Genomic DNA, 17941 nt, shown 5'->3' on the forward strand with positions numbered 1-17941 from the left:
TATTCTGTTGAAGCATACATATACAAATACGTGCACTCTCTTGAGAGACCCCTCATTTGCAGTTGAGACTAGTTGTTTGGAATTGTCAGCTATCAATTATGGGTGTCCCCACTGATTAAATTTAGAAACCTGCAAAACAGTGGAAATCTGGGAAAGGCAAAACTTCATTACCTTCTCTGATTGAGAAGGAGTAGCAGCCTGTACTGAAGCAACACTAGAAAATGGTGGGGTTTTCCCTCCTGATTTCTCAAACCACCGTTTTGAGAGACCCTAACTTCTTTTTTTCATAATCCGATTGTATACAGTTTTTAAGAAATTCTAACAGTACATAAGCTTAAATAGGTCATAAATGCAAATTACATGGAAATAATATTTTCTTTGGAATATGAGCTTTCATATTTTTTGCCATTCATACATAACCAAAAATAGACAATTAAATTAGCAGCATAGAGAACTGTAGAATATCCAAAAAAGCTATTCTAAATTAAGAGATCAAGTATAACAAAGTTAAAGTTTTCTCAAATAGAAATAATTGTTATAATGCTAATTCATTTGACTATGATAGAATTTATATGATGTACATTTTATTATTTATCCTGGTCAGGAAGTCAGGACAAATGTCTTCAGTCTAGCCTAAGCAAAGCAAATACAGCTGATTTTAAAGATGATTAAGGCATGGGACCCTCTCTCTGCCATCCATATCCCCTCCCATTGTTTAGTTTTGTCTTTCTCTCTATCATACTCACCTTTTGCCTTTTCATTTTTACAGACTTTTATGTTTTCTCATATTCTTTACCCTTTTGTATCTGTGTCTGAAAACATCTACCTTCATTCTTTATGGATTTTTAGTTCAAGAGCACCATGAATCTAGAATCTCTTTGTACCTAGAGAGACAATTTGTCTCAGCTGTTCCCCTCTCCTCCAGGCAGTTGTGACCAGTGGGTAGTTAAATAGTGACTTCCCTTTTTACTTAGCAGATCTATGAGATTAGACTCTATTAAAACAGAAGGAGGGGTGACTGATTCCATTTGCATCTCAAAAATAAACTTTAGAAATAGCAATAGGTAGTCAAGTGCCTTTTCTTTTGGTAGAAGGGCATGTACTTAAGTTTCCTAGTCATTCTGGCACTTTCCATTACTTGGATAATTTAATGTTTTCTGTTAAGAGTGTCCAAATAGGCTACAACTAAATGCTTTTTTTTCTGCCATATTATTTGTCTCAGTTTTTATCAAAGGACTTAAAAAACCGTGACTTTTTGGTAAAATAATGTTCAAATATAATTATCTTAAGTATTTAGGTCTTATGGAGGAAGTGGTATTGCGTAGTACTTAAAAACTGGGACTCCTGAGTCAGAATAATCCTTGACCACATATGACTCTGTCCGCTCTCTGAGCTTTTTAATTAACTAGTTAATTAATTTTTTTTAATCTATGAAATAGCAATAACAGTACTTTTTACCTCAAGGATCATTACGAAGATGAAATTATATAGTCCATATAAAAAGCATTAGTGCAACGTCCATCACACAGTAAATGTTCAGTTAGTGTTGGCTCTTATTATTAATCTTTCTTTTTTCAGTGAAAAGAGCATTAGTCATCTCATTTATACCGCTTATCTGTCCAGTGATCATTGCTTCAACTGCCTGAAAGATTCAGTACAGGTATAGGGTATAAATTTAGCTATTTGACCTTAAAAGCTATGTTTTAAAGCATAATCAGGGTCAAATTGACCTACAGCAAATTATACATGTTAAAATGTACACTTTGATAAGTTTATACTACAATTTACGTATTCATTTACCTATTGACATTTAGGATGTTTCCTGGTTTTTGGCTATTACAAATAAAGCCACTGTGAATATTCACACACAAGTCTTTGTGTGGACAGAGGTTTTTGTTCTCTTAGGTAATTACCTAGTTGTAGAATGACTGGTTCTGATGATAGGTATATGTTTACCTTTTTTAAAAGACTACTAAACTGTTTCCAAAGTGGTTGTCCTGTTTTACATCCTCACTAGCAGTGTATGTCCGTTCCCTTCCACATTCTTGTCAGTATTAAATGGCCAATCACAAAGCTATTTTTTTAATTATTACTCTTTCATATCCTTCTTTTATGTTGTTTTTTTTCTTTTATGTTGTTTTAAACTACATATCGTTAAATAAGAAGGATTATTTGGAAAAAGCACAAAATATGCCAGGTAGCTAAAGATTTTTAACTTAAAATTTAAAAAGTATTTAGAATTATACTTTAATCTCTTTCTGGGAAGTTAACAGGTGGTTTGCTAAAAATACTGGCTAATGGGGGGAGATACACTTCTTTAAGAAGCTGATTTTCTAATATGTGTACCTGTTTTATGTATGTGTTTTTTTCCTTTGGTAGAGTTTTCCAGAAAAGGACCTTCTGCACTGTCCATCTAAGGATGCAATTGAAGCTCATTTTATGTCTTGTGTGAAAGAAGCTGATGCATTAAAGCATAAAAGTCAAGTAATCAATGAAATGCAGAAGAAAGATCATAAACAGCTATGGATGGGATTACAAAATGGTAAATATCGCAGTTTAATTTCTGACTACCACTTTATAAAGTATGAAATAACTATAATCCTGTGAGTAATTTGTACATCTTAGAATTGGTGGTACAAGTTTAAATTCCAGCCTCTACACACAAAATTTTGCAAAGAAGCTACCTTGTAGTAATTCCTTACATTGTACTACATCCTTCTCTTTATGGATTTTCTAGCATTAGAGTTGCTTTGCCCATAACATCAGATGGTATAAACTTCCTGCATTTAGCTTCTGGAGAAAGTGCCCTTATTGCTAGTCATGATCTTTCTAGAATTAAAACTGAGTACCTTGTGTGCATACTAGAGTAACTCCCCTTAGGTAGGGCACAGACTCCAACACCTGCTCTTTCAGAGTACTAAGACTTGCTTTGTACTTGGATTCTGTCTCTCCTGGCTGGGATTTAGAAAATACATTCAAGGGGAAAGCTGAGAGGAATCTGCAGCTCCCCTCTATATTTTTCATCTTTGAGATCCTAGCTCCTTAATCTTGCCTGCATTGATTGTCTTCCAATGCCTTCAACACATTTGTCTTACTTACAGGTAGCCATTGTTTTACATGGGTCCAGTATGCATGAATTTCAGTTAACATGCTGTAGTTAAATAATACCAGGTCCTTAACAGAATGGTTCAAATTTCACTTGGTACTGTGTATTAACTGAAATTACATAAAGTATAAACTATATTGCTAACTCTTTAGTCCATGAGTCATTTAACAACAGATATGCATCATGATCAAAGACCAGTCACATTGCTTCTTTCAGTGTCTGTCAGTGAATCATCATTAGTCATCTGTTATTTAGTTTACCCACAGACAGCAAAGCATGTAGTTGTGTTGCCTCCTTGTCTCCAGATAAGCCCATATAACATTTTATAAAATTGCATAATTGAGAGAGGTAATTGGCCAAGAAAGATGAAAGTATGGCAAAGAAACAAAAAGTGATAATGCCGATAGCAGCATTTTACTAAAATAGTGGAATTATAGAGGAAACTACTGACTGTGGGAATGTTGACGCTACCGCCTTTTGAGAGACTAGATATGCAGCCACAGGAAATTAGTGAAGGTGAACTTTTCCACATAAGTGAGATAGAGGTTGTGACAAAAAGGGTGAATTTATCCTAGAGAAAGTGATGCTGGCAAAAAACTTAGCATTAAAGGATCTCTCAGAGATATTTCATGACATTGGAAATGCAAACGGTAACATGTTTGGAAGTTGATGCAGACTTAGAAAGGAATATAACAGTTTGGCAAGGTTTAGGAAAGATGCTTCCTTGTAGGGTATGTGTCAAGAAAGCAAGCAGTATTCAAACTGTGCTTAAAGTTTTTACAAAGCAGTAAGTAAAGGGCTTGAATTCTCAGCGTTTCTAATGTTTTAAATTACAGTGTACTAAACACATTAGTTTTATTCATTTTCTTATACATTTATAACTGAGTTTTTACTGTTTGCACAATTTTTAAAGATCACACATTTGATTATTAAGATCACTTTACGTGGTTTCATGGTCGCTTTTCCAGCCCTGCACCATTGTGTAAAGCAACGACTGCCTATGTCTTATCCATCTTTTATAGTTATTCTTGGATAGAGAATTAGTTCAATATAAGGTAAACTTTCATGGCAATAACTAGGAATAAAATAGAAGACCCACCTTCCCCCCAACCCCTCCCAGAAAAAAACCATAATTTTTTAAAAATGTGATCCATTTTTATTTTTTGGACTATATTGTCACCATGTCACGGAGGTGCTTGTGATTATTTAGTATTAAAGTTTCGTTACGCAAAACAGGGCATTATCTGAGACTTCAGTAATGCAAAGGTACATATTTTATGACACTCTGTACTCTAAATGTTCTCATTTCTTTTAAGTCTCTTAGATTTGAGTTCCATGGAGTTGGTCTTTAGTTTTATATTTGTGTGTCTAGTATTTCTAAATTAGATTACAAACTCTGCAAAGACAGGCCTTTGCCTCTTTTACTGAATATACAAATTCCTATTAATTAAAAGAGTTTAAGCCCTTTAAGAAGGTATACTTTTTCCTTTTTCTTGCTGGCTATTTGAAGATGAACTGAAATTTTAGGAGACTTGTGAATAAGATAACCTGAAAAGAAGGCGGCCAAATCTTATCAAGAAAGCAGGGATCTGAGAATAATTTGGCTTCAGAATTGAAGTAAATAATTTTAATTGGTATTTAAATAGGTGTTCTTGAAATCTGTTGTGAGTGTGGTGAGTCTGCTGTAGAGAGCTTTGGGATTCAGCAGAGGATTCTAAAAACGCTTGACATATTTCACTTGGGGCATTAGAGACTTGGGCGTGGTGGGTGGTGCTTAAGAGTGTTTAGGGACACCTGGGTGGCACCGTCGGTTAAGCATTTGACTTGGTTTCAGCTCAGGTCGTGATCTCAGATTCATTAGATCAAGCCCTGCGTCAGCTCCGCTCTCAGTGCAGATCTCCTGGAGATTCTGTCTTCCTCTGCCCCTCTTTCATGCTCTCTCTCTCTCTCTCTCTCAAATAAATAAATAAATCTTAAGAAAGGGGAAAAAAAGTTGTTTAGTCTCAGCTCTCCTAGCAGCTCCATAGGGCAACTCACTCAATCCCTTTGAGCTTCAGTTTCTGTATATGTAGAACAAGAGACTATCTGCTATGTTCTTTTATAGGTGTCCTGGAGGCTTTAATGAAACACTGCTACAGTTTATGTGAAAGTGCACGAAAGGAAGTAAAGCTGTTTCAATAAAAAGAATTGTTGAGAAGTCATGTTGGAGACCCTAGAACAGGGGTTGGCAAACTATGATCATGGGCCAGCCACCTTTTTTGTAAATAAATGAATATTTGTTAGAACCCTTCCACACCCATTTATTTGTGTATTGCCTGTGACTGCTTTCATGCTATAGTAGCGGAGTTAAATAGTTCTAACAGAGGCCATGTGGCCCACAACCTACAATATTTACTCTCTCTGACGCTCTTAGAAAACACTTGGCAGCTCATAGAAGGTTGACCAGACCAACAGCTCATATTTATCATTGACCTAAAGCATGAGTTGAAATGTCACATTCAGAACTTGGTGTAACAACTTAGTCTAAGTAACTTAATTATTGGACTTGGTCTAATAACTGCATTGCTGTTTTTTGGCCTTATATTCCTTTTTTCCTGTTTTTGTCTTAGTGCCTATTCTTTCTTGCATATACAACTGTTTTAAAGTTAGCATTGCTAAGTTTAATTTTGTTAAATTAAAAAAATGTATTAAATTACTTTTCAAATTGAGTTTCATTAAATCTGACTTAAAATGGTATGCGGATAAAATGTACTTTATTCCATTTTTATTTTTAGCTATACATTTTTTTTTCGTAGCTGTTATTGTTTGTATTGGTAATGATTGAGGTTACACTCAAAATCTGTGTAGGGTACCCTGTGGGTACTGGAGACCTTAGTAGTTTATTTATTCTACTTCTAAAAAACTAAAATATTCATTTAGGAAATTTTTAACTACGTAAATGTTGTTGCTAGAAGATATATTTTGGGGGCATCTGGGTGGCTAAGTCAGTTAAGTGTCTGCCTTTGGCTCAGGTCATGATCCCAGGGGCCTGGGATTGAGCTTGCTTCTCCCTCTCCCACTGCCTGCTGTTCCCCCTGCTTGTGCTCTCTCTCTTTGTCAAATAAATAAAATCTTTAAAATAAAACAAAAACAGAGGCACCTGGGTGGCTCAGTTGGTTAAGCATCTGCCTTTGGCCGAGGTCATGATCCCAGAGTCTAGAATCGAGCCCTGCGTTGGGGTCCCTGCTCAGTGGGACTGTGCTTCTCTTCCCCTGGCCCCCCAGATGGTGTGCTCACTCAAACACTTTCACATGTGCACGCAAAAATAATAAAACCTTTTTAAAAACGAATATATTTTGGGATAAAAGACTGAATGTTACCTACATTAAAGTAAATTGGTAAAAGGTGGGTGTAGTATTCCTTCTGCCTAAAATGCCCTTTCCATCTTTTTGTCTAATTCCTACTTATGTTTTAATGCGCATATCCATTGTCACCTGCTATGTGAAGCTTTCTTTTTAGGCAACAAATATGTATAGGACATCTAACATGAGCCTTGACACTCTGCTAGGAGTTCATGATCAGCAGTGATCAAACAGACATGCACTCTGTGTTTATGGAGCTTATGGAGGCAGAATTATCCATATGTTCATGCTGTCATGCCACCTTGTCCATTTATATGCATTTTTGCTCTCATATTTTACCACACTCTGGTATAGTTATGGTTTATGTAATTCTACTAGAATATAAATTTCTCCTGGTTAGAGTGTAGTATACATTTTTGAATCCCTAGCACTAAGTCTAGTCTTAGGCATAGAACAGATAAAACAAATACTAACTGAATGACTATTTTATTCCTTTTTAACACTGTAAGGAAATAAGGTTAATAGCCTTTTATAAGTAGTATAATACTACTTATTAAAGTAATAGAGGAAGTGTTTTGTTTGAATTTATTTATGGAAATCCAAAGGAAGGTCTTATTAATTTATGAATGCAGATACTTCACCTTTTGGTTTGTCTAATTGTAAATTGGTCAGAGCTGAGGCATAGCAGATGGTAAATGTATTTCATTCAGAACTGCACCTGTAGATCGTAACAACTAAACACCAATTTAAACAGTTTTTGAATACTTTCAAATGCTAATTTTAATTTTTCAGATCTGTGTGAAAGAGAAATAAGAAAAACTTTTGAAACCAAGAAAACTCATTTAAGACATACTGTGCCTTTCAGTGTTTTTTATGGGTTTTCATTTTGGATATAAAAGTATTTAAGCTCCCTGTGAAACCAAGTTAATGACCACAAAAAAGAAAAGAAAGTAACATTTTTATCATTTATGAGGCTGTTACCACTACATGTGCAGGCTCTTTTCTATTAAATGTCAATAGACTGTTTTTCTTATAAGCAAGAGATTTAAAGAAATCTCTAAAAAATATTTTTAACATAATATATGACTTAGTTTTTTGAGTATACTAAAAAAGATAGCATTAAATAAATTCCCTAGTCCTTCAGCCAATTATTTGGTAGTGTACCATTTTAACATAAAACTGGTTTCTAAGAGGAAAGTGATTAGTGAAGTGTGATTTTTATAACAAGTCATAATATTTTGAAAATACTTTTGTTTGCTAGGTGATATAAAAGATAATTGTAATGGTTTTATCTCTTTGGAAGCTTCTATGATAAAGACAGTTGGGTTGTAATTGCATTGCTTTGTTTTTATCAGTTGCATATGGTAGATTCAGTATTGCACTGACAATCTCTTGGTCTAAGAAGGATCTAATATTTAACTCATATCAGTTGTGTGGTCTGGCAGATCACTTTCCTCTGTGAGCTGGAGTTCCTTATAAATGAATGTGCTAAGACTTCCTGAGACTTGCATTCAAGGACTATAAAGTGGTAATCCCATATACCTACATTCTTATGATTAGATGTTTTCAACTGATTCCAAAGGATTTCTTGGAAGAAGAATTACTGTTGATGATCTCTCTCTCCCCCTGCTCCCTCTTTCTTCCTTCCCCTCCCCACCTTCCTCTTACCTTTTCCCATTTCCCTGTTCCCTTCTTCCCTCTCCCTTTTTCTCTCTCCCTCTCACTGTCCCCTTGAAGCAGGACTTAGTGAAAGATAACTCTCCAGAAATAAGTGTGGTATCATAGAAGGAGTACTAAAACAGAGAGAGAAGAGATTTTAAGACTCAGCTCTGTATCTTGAAGCTTCAGTTTCTGTGATTTTGTTACAGTGTCAGATACTGTTCTAGATGTAGGTGGTATGGAAGGAGGTTCCTAAGTAGAACCTTCAACCTTTTTTCTGTATGAAAGGTCACTATTTGATAAGCTTTCTGTTTGTCTTTTATTTTAAATATATTTATTTATTTATTTATTTGACAGAGAGACACAGCGAGAGAGGGAATGCAAGAGAGGGAGTGAGAGAGGGAGAAGCAGGCTTCCTGATGAGCAGGGAGCCTGATGCGGGTTGAAGGCAGACGCTCAAGGACTGAGCCACCCAGGCACCCTGTTTGTCTTTAGCAAAAGATTTTTAGGGGCTCCTGGGTGGCTCAGTGGGTTAAGTGGGTTAAGCCTCTGTCTTCAGCTCAGGTCATGATCTCAGCATCCTGGGATCGAGTCCCCCATCGGGTTCTCTGCTCAGCAGGGAGCCTTCCCGCTCTCTCTCTGCCTGCCTCTCTGCCTACTTGTGATCTCTCTCTCTCTCTCTGTCAAATAAATAAATAAAATCTTTAAAAAAAAAAAAAGAAAAAAGATTTTTACCAGTCATGAGAACACTGAGCCTTCATTGTATAAATAAGAGCAGAGAGAAAAGAATAATGAAGCCCCACTACATGTCACCCAGCCTTAGCAGTTAGCAATATGTGGCCAGTCTTGTTTTATCTATTATTATCCCACCCCTCCCCCACTCTGGGTTTATAGGAATTTTTCTCTTTCATCCAGTGCCACCAGTATTGCTTATAGATTTATATCCTTCATAGATTTTATACTCTGATATTTAATCAAGTCTTGGAAACAACATTCATTATAGGAGAGTCATGCCCAGATCCTGGTAGTTTGGTTCAGTCAGTTGCAAGAATCTGCCAGGCACGGGGGCCACTAGGGTGCATGTGACAGGCATGGCCCTTCCTTCAGAGTTTACAGTCTAATAGGGGAATCAGACGTTAAACAGATAGCCTCTAAATAATTATTACATTTATAGCTTGAGTTGTAGAGGAAGGAAGAAGGGATAGAGAGCAGGGCGGTCGTGATGAAAGTGTTCCAGGCACAGGGCATGATCTGGGTGAGGCAGAGAAGCAGAAAAGAGCTTCTGAGAGCTTAGAGGAGACCATTCTGAGTAGAGCATGGTGATCAAGATTGAGAGTGGAAAGTAGCAAACCGTACAAATTAGGCCTGGCGGTGCAAATTAGAGTGAGACCCTATCTATCCAGGGCATTATAGGCTATTTTAATGATATTGAACTTAATCCTCAGGAATGGAGGTAGGATAGATAGGGGACCACTGAAAGATTTTAAGCAAGAATATGACAGAGTCAGATTTTCTTTTTAAAGGCATCTCTTTGAATGCAGTATGGTTAGTGAATTCAAAGAGAGCAAACATGGAATTAAAAGACCACTAGGAGTCCATTCCAGTGGTTAGGTGAGACATGGCAATTGTTTATAAATGATGGCCTTGAGATAGAGAGAAGTAGGTGGATTTGAGAAATAGTTGAGATACAAAATTGTTAAGACTGAGTATTTGGTTGACTAACAAGTAATAGAATGAGAACTGTCAAAGTTGATTCCCAGATGTTGGAGAAACTAGTGAGTGCGCCTAACTAGTTTTATGCAGCTTACACATATTATCCAAAAGTAGATCTTTGCTGTTTTGTTACATTTAAGATACCACTTTTTAATGCCTAGTCCCTCGGTACAATTAAAATTTTTTTTAAAGATTTGATTTTTAAGTAATCTCTACACCCAGCGTGGTGCTTGAGCCTACAACCCCAAGATCACGAGAGGATCAAGAGTCTTACCCTCCACCAACTGAGCCAGCCAGGCACCCCTCCTTAATGCTGTTATAAAAGGGAATGTAGGTCACTTTGATGCCATACCTATTTTAAAATGTCACCTGATTTCTGCTAATACTGTTTTGCTTTCTGAATGCTGAAAAACAAAATTTTGTTTACAGTTGACATCAGGCTTACTAGTTGATAACATCCACTCATACTTTTAAGTTGAAACATTCGCCTGTCTCCTTACCTCAACCACCTCTCCCGTTCTCCATTGTTTTGTAAAATTTTTGGTTTGGGTTTTATAATCCTTTTAGTTCTTTTAATGTCTTCTGAAGTAATTCCCCTTTATGTGAAGACTTGCATTAACTTAAAGCAGCATACCTACAAAAGCAGAGTAGCTATGTTATTTCTGAGCCTATTGAGGGATTTTCATTCCATTTTTTCACTTTCTTCTTTGAAGATCATTCTGTGTTGGAGAAGATAGAAGCTAAACAGAAGTCCAATAGTTGAGCTTTCTCTCTGTCTCTTAGGATACTGTCTTCCCCAATAATGTTTTCCATGTTTTCTTTCTTTGCCAAACATTGTTTAGGAAGTTCGTTTTGCCTTTCTTATTTTTTTATAAGCCTCATCTTAGGCTTGGTGTTGGCCTTCCTGCTACTCTTAACATGTTCCTTGTATTAGGGTTCTCCAGAGAACCAATTTCAAGAATATATACATAGGGGCGCCTGGGTGGCTAAGTCGTTGGGCGTCTGTCAGCCTTCGGCTTGGGTCATGATCCCCGTGTTCTGGGATCGAGCCCTGCATCAGGCTCCCTTCTCAGCGGGAAGCCTGCTTCTCCCTCTCCCACTCCCCCTGCCTGTGTTCCTCTCTCGCTGTCTCTCTCTCTCTCTCTCTCTGCCAAATGAATAAAATCTTTTTTTAAAAAAAGAATATATACATAAAAAGAGATTTATTATGGGAAATTGGCTCCTATGATTGTGGGAGCTTAGAAGTACCATGATTTGCCTTCTACAAGCTGGAAATCTAAGAAAGCCAGTCATGTAATTCAATCTGAGATAGAAGTCCTAAGAAACCAGGGGAGCCAGTGGTGTAAATTCTAGTCTGATGGCATGAGAAGATAAAATGAGTTGTCTCAGCTCAATACGTGGGCAGGAAAAGAGTGAATTCCTTCTTCTTCCTTCCCCTTCCTTCCCCTCCCTTTTGTTCTGTTTAGGTCCTCAACTGATTAGGTGAGGCCCACCCACATCAGGGTGGACAGTCTACTGAAGGTTCACCTATTCAATTACTAAGCTCATCTGGAAACGCTCTCACAGTCATACCCAGAAATAATGTTTAATCTGGGTATTCCATGACTAGTCAAGTTGACCCATGAGATTAACTATCACATTCCTGATAAAACTTGGTCCATGTTTTATGGGTGTCATTTTAATGTTAATTCATTGAATTCATTTAGTTACTGTTACTGAATCTATGCTGGAGTTAAAGCAGTGAACAGAACAGACTGAAATTCATACCCTTATGCAACCAAAATTATTGTGGGGGAGAACAGATAAATGTGGTGTGTGTGTGTGTATATATATGTATCTGTGTATATATGTGTATCTAGTATATCTGTATATGTATATGTATAAAATATTTCTATGTGTCACATGATAATAAGTGCTATGGGAGAAAAGTAAAGCAAGGAAATATGAGAAAGAACTGTATTGGAATAGGCATTGCTATTTTAAATAGAATGGTCATGGAAGGTCTCACTGAATTCGTGACATTAAGTATAGATCTGAAGTAGCACTATGTGTTTATCTAGGGTTAAGACCTTCCTAGGACAAGGAACAGCAAGGGCGAAGCCTTGAAGTAGGAGAATGCTACGCAGTTTCGAAGAATCTAATCCTATTTATAGCTTTTTAAAGTTAAAGATAACGTAAGGTTTTGTTGTTGTTGTTTTCTAGGATACCTCTTCTTCTCTAGTCTTCTTGTCATATTTTCCCTCTACCTTTATAGTCTCACTTTTTTTTGTTTTTAACATTCTTTGTAGCAAAAATGACACTTTTTAAAATTTATTTATTTATTTATTTATTTTTTAAAAAGATTTTATTTATTTACTTGAGAGAGAGAGAATGAGAGAGAGAGAGAGCATGAGAGGAGAGAGGTCAGTGGGAGAAGCAGACTCCCTGCTTATTAGGGAGCCCTATGTGGGACTTGATCCTGGGACTCCAGGATCATGACCTGAGCCGAAGGCAGTCGCTTAACCAACTGAGCCACACAGGTGCCCGACACTTTTTTTTAATACCTAGTTCTTTTCATAAGTCTCCTGGGACGCAAAGCATCCTTTTGGTAGTTGATTTTACACTATTTCAAAAACAATAAACAAAATGTTAAGAATAGCTACAAGGAAGGGGCGCCTGGGTGGCTCAGTGGGTTAAAGCCTCTGCTTTCGGCTCAGGTCATGATCCCAGGGTCCTGGGCTGGAGCCCCGCATCGGGCTCTCTGCTCAGCAGGGAGCCTACTTCCTCCTCTCTCTCTGCCTGCCTCTCTGCCTACTTGTGATCTCTGTCTGTCAAATAAATAAATAAAATCTTTAAAAAAAAAAACAAAGAATAGCTACAAGGAGGGATTGGACCTATTTATATTAAGGTGGTTAGGGAAGACCTCTTTGAAGAGATAATATTTAACCTGAGATCTTAAGGATGGGAGAGAACCAGTCATTTAAGGGAATAAGGTGTTTCAGGGACATGAGGCAACAAAGGGTTTGGTATGTTTTAAGGAACCAAAAGAAGGCCACTGTGTCTTGGAAAATAGTGACCAAAAAGGAAGGGTGACATGAGATGAGATTGAAGAGATGGGAAAGAGCTAGATGATGTAGGCCAACGAAAATAATTCAGATGTTAAGTGCAATGGGAAGCCTTTGGAGAATTTTTAATCAAGAGCGATGAGATGCAAAAATGATGTAAGAGCATTGTTTTCTGAATGGAGAATGGACAAGAAGGAGCCATGATGGGAATTGGAGAGGCCACAGCAGTAGGTCCAGGTAACAGATGATGGTGGCCTCTAGGGTGATGATGGTTAGAGATGGAGAAAAGTCACTAAATTTGGGGTTTGTTCTGGAGGTAGAATGGACAGAATCTATTACTAGGTTGGCTATAAGTTTAGGGTGGAAAAAAAGGGAAAGAGTCATTTCTAGATTCCAACTGGGACATCTAGATGGATAGTGCTGCTTAGTACTGTGATATGAAATAACTAGATGGAGAATAGGTTTGGGTTGGGGAAGAAAGCCATTGAGAAGGTCAACTTTGAGGCTGAAAGTTTGAGATGTCTCTGAGACACCGATGCAGAGATATATTGCGAGGTAGAGAGGTATTGCTAGAGTTAAGTATTGTGACTGTGTGTCAGTAGATAGAGATGGCTTGATAAATTTGAATTGAATGCTGCAGCTTCTAATTTCATACTGGTTTACTTTTATAAGTACATCTTTATTATTTCATCTTTAAGGATATGATGGTTAATGTTCCCAGTGATATAAGGCAGTGAAATATGGAGCAATTCCATATATTCCTGATGTTTGGTGGTTCTTTATACCCACTGTGCTGACTTAGTCATTTCCATTATTTTGCCTGCAAAACAAGAAGGTGAGTGAGTTAAAGCTGTGTGTGTGGCATTCAGGAATCTATAACTTTGTAAGAAAGTTGCTTCAAGCAAATTATTAACCTGCTTAAGCATTCAGTTGAATTTTACTGTGGGACAGATGGGCATTTTACTCTATTATATTACGTCTTTTAAATCAATCGCTGTGTTCTACTTTCTGTAATTAAAAATAATGATGGAAATCTGAAAAGTTTATGTATTTGTGTTTTAATGTAAAGCTATACAGATACTTTGTTAGACTTCTGGAGAAAGATTGCTCATGAAATTACATGATTTAAATGAATAACTAAATTTGGTAATAATTTGGATCATAGCCTCTTACAGTTCTTTGGGTAGACTTGGCAGTGAACATCATGGACAGTAAAACTTGGTGAAAACATTTAGACAGTTATTTCATAACATTATCCTAACATAAGTTTATTGGAAAGAGTCCATTAATAACAGTGAATGGTTGTATGTCCCAGAGTTCACCAGTGGTAGGGAATATATTTTGCATATGAGATGCAGTTGATATGTGTATAAATCTGTATAACTAAGTTGATTGTCTAAACTCAGATTAATAATTGGAAATACTTTTAGTGAATTTTTAGTGTTATAGGAACACGAAGATTTGGTTTGTAATGTCCTTTAATTTCATTAAAAGGTAAAATGACTGCTACGGTAAAATGACTGCTTCATCATATCTTTTTTTTTTTTTTTTTAAAGATTTTATCCATTTATTTGACAGAGAGAAAGATCACAAGTAGGTAGAGAGGCAGTCAAAGAGAGAGGGGGAAGCAGGCTCCCTGCTGAGCAGAGAGCCCGATGCGGGGCTCGATCCCAGGACCCTGAGATCATGACCTGAGCCAAAGGCAGAGGCTTAACCCATGAGCCACCCAGGTGCCCCTTCATCATATCTTTTATTTATATTTGATCCAGTTAAAAAACTTTCTTAAAATTTATTCCTCCTAACATACTGTCATTTTTTTCCCATAAAGTCAGTGTGGGAGGGTTTAAGCAGCTTTTCTTCCACTGTAGAGAGGAAATGCAAGCAAACATCTGTCTCATAAATGATTTTCACTGTTGGAATCATGGCCTGTCATTACTACTTAAATTTATAACACAGTTCCTCAAAAAAAGAAAATTACACAATACAGGTATATATGCATTTGTAGTTTAACTTAATTTGTTTTTAAATGAATATTTTGTTTTGAAACTTAAGAATTTCATGATTTAAGAGAACAGAAAACCTCAGAGGTACTTATTTTCCTAATTTTTGTTTTGTTTTGTTTTGTCCATAGCCCATTACTTTTCTTAAGAGTACCGTTTCTCAAAGTGTAGACAGTTGGGTCAGAAGTATCAGCATGATGTAGGAACAGATTAGCAATGTACCCTAGACCAACTGAATCACAAACTCTGGGGTCCTAGCAAGAGGTCCCAGCAACCTCATGGTTCCATAAGCCCTCCAGGTGATTGAGATGCACTAAAGTTTGAAAACTTCAGTTCTCTGGAACAGGATTTCTCAACCTCAGCAATGTAGATATTTTGGAGTGAATAATTCTTTGGTGTCGGGGCAGTGGCAGGGAGGGAGCTACCTTGTGCATTGTGGGGTGTTTGGAGCATTCCTGGTCTTTGTACCCACTCACTAGATGCCAGTAGCACACTACTCCCCACTCTGTCGTACATTAAAAAATATCTCCAGGGATGCCTGGGTGGCTGAGTAGGTTAAGCCCCTGCCTTCGGCTCAGGTCATGGTCTCAGGGTCCTGGGATCGAGCCCCACATCAATCTCTTTGCTCAGCGGGGAGCCTGCTTTCCCCTCTCTTTCTCTGCCTGCCTCTCTGCCTACCTGTGATCTCTCTGTCAAATAAATAAAATAAAATAAAATAAAATAAAATAAATCTCCAGATATTGCAAAATAGCCCCCTAGGGACAAACTGACCCATTTGAAAACCACTGCTCTCGAGAGAAGTGATACAGAGGTAATGAGGTAAACTGCTTCTCCTCTAGAGTAGCAGGGATCACTTACCGAATACCCAGTTTCTGTGCTGGGCACTTCACATGAATTATCATTGTCGCCGGAGCAGCCTTACAAGATAGATTTGAAAGTCTGTCGGCTGGGCCAGCCCATTTATGAAGTTTCTTGTCTGTTTCGTCAGCCTTACACTTGAGAACTAGGATGTTCAGTTGTTACAAGGACTTATTTAGGGTGTATTTGGAACAAAAGGAGTTTGGCATGTAAACGAATTAAGAGTTATTTTAACCAGTTACCTCTTCTTATCTGTAAACCTAGCCATATGAACTTCTTATTGTAACACTTAGCCATAATTTTTTCTGGATGGCGATTATTGTGCTTTTGCTGTAGTGACTATTGAATGACGAATCAATAGCATGCTGTCATTTCAGTGAGACTAATTGTGCTTACATTTTTAAAGTAACGCGTATTTTCTATATTTTTCCTTTTCCCTCTTTCGCTTCTTTCCATCTCCCTCTCCAGCTCTCTGGGGCATCTGATGTCGTTCTGCATATCTTAGCACTTCTTTCCTCTCTCTTACCTCTCTTTTAATTTGACCTCATCTCTGACCCATTCCTTCATTATCTTTTTAGGGTCTGAATGGCCAGGTAGTTAGATTTTTGTTGAACAGTTTGTAAATAATGCCAACCAGTGTGTTACCTATTCCCAGATACCTCTTTCATGCACTTTTTAACAAAGACCTAGAAATTACTTTATTGAAGATTTCAGAGTTTCAAGCCCCTTCTCCCCCACACTCCTACCCACATCCCCATGACATTCTGTTTACTCTGTTTCTGCCTGTGCTGATCTGTTTGGATGAGTGGCTGTGTTAATGAGTTTTGGATGTCAGAATTCTGTGTATTAATGATTTAGTCCTTTCTTGAACCAAAGAAGTGAGTATGGCTCTATAGCATTGCTAATTTATTATTCATTGCATGTCTCTTCTCTTGTATCACATTAGAAACTGTAAAAGATTCAGTAATTCTTTTACGTGAAAATCACATTTAAATATTATTAAACCATACCAGTGTTTTAATTAGCATTGAGAGTTGCAAGATTTTAACACGAAAACTAGAAAAGAAATTGCTCATAAAAGAATGAGTGCAAAATAAATAAATTTTTTCATCTAAGACGTAGTGTGTTCAGTCAAGTTTTGATTATTATCTTCAAAGTGGCTTTTTAAATAAGAAGCATTACTTGCCACAGGGTGCCTTTAGGATCCAAGCTATCCTTGATTTTTGGGTTTTTGGGTTTTTGGGTTTTTTTTTTTTTTTTGACATCTAGACTTTTTCTTTCCCAGTAGAAGGATATCAGTAAAATATCCCAAACAGCATTTTTAATTGGAGCTAATTTTATAAAAGATTTAGCCAAAAATAACTTCATTTTGAGTTACTATAAGCCATGCTGAAAGCTAAACTTCAAGATTTTGTGGCTCTTTTTCTTAAGCTAGCTTCTTGGTTTTAAATATACTGTTTGGATTTTTTTCCCTACAGGTATTATGGTATTAACCTGCATTGACTTTTCAGGTATTTCAAGGTGAAATTATTTTATGTAGGATTATAAAACTCTATGAAAACATCTTCTACATATTTTTTTGCGAGATAAAAAGTGTTGTATTGATATTTGTCCACTGAAAATATAAGGAAGGGGTGGAAGAGAGGACGTCAGTGGAAATCTAATATTTAGGAAGTGGGAAGAGAAGATAGTTCCCATAACCTTACCGAGTTAAGGGGAAAGGCTTTATGTTTAGAAGTTTTGTCACCAGTATTTTTATAATAACTTATTTTTAGGTGTTACTACACTCAAAAGAATATTCTGTGAGATTTAGATATTTGATTTATAAATTGGTAGTTGAGAAACACTGGTAGAATAATTTCAAATATTAATAATATTCTTAGTTTTACCCTTAAGATTTTTAGAAATCCTGATTAAATTTTTTGCCTTGTATGATACATTGTGTATGTCACTTATCACTAAAAGCTACTGATTACAATTTAAAATAATAGTATTTAGTCCAAAATAAACTCATTATAGGAAATAATAAAATGTTATTTATAAAATGTTAGGTGGGCCCTATTTTTTGAGGTGTGTATATAATTTTAAGAATCAACCTTGTTTTGGTAATGAGTTACAATAAATTAATTTTTCAGTAAATGTCATCTGAATAATCCTTTTAGCTAAAAATGAACTATGATTGAATTTTCTAGTTTCAGTCATCTTTGTTCTTGTCTTCTT

General features: G+C 36.6%; 1 protein-coding gene across 5 annotated transcripts in view; it reads left to right on the forward strand.

Annotated features, from left to right (window-relative positions):
- ATG5 (autophagy related 5) overlaps positions 1–17941 on the forward strand; it is a 128571-nt gene that overhangs the window by 45042 nt on the left and 65588 nt on the right. For all 5 annotated transcript variants that reach the window (XM_080805157.1, XM_080805160.1, XM_080805161.1 and 2 more), the window contains one exon: positions 2380–2542. In XM_080805157.1, coding sequence (XP_080661283.1) covers positions 2380–2542 — 163 coding nt within the window. The remainder of the gene's footprint in view (positions 1–2379; positions 2543–17941) is intronic.

Source organism: Martes martes (assembly GCF_963455335.1).
Source record: "Martes martes genome assembly, chromosome: 6".
Classification (NCBI taxonomy): domain Eukaryota; kingdom Metazoa; phylum Chordata; class Mammalia; order Carnivora; family Mustelidae; genus Martes; species Martes martes.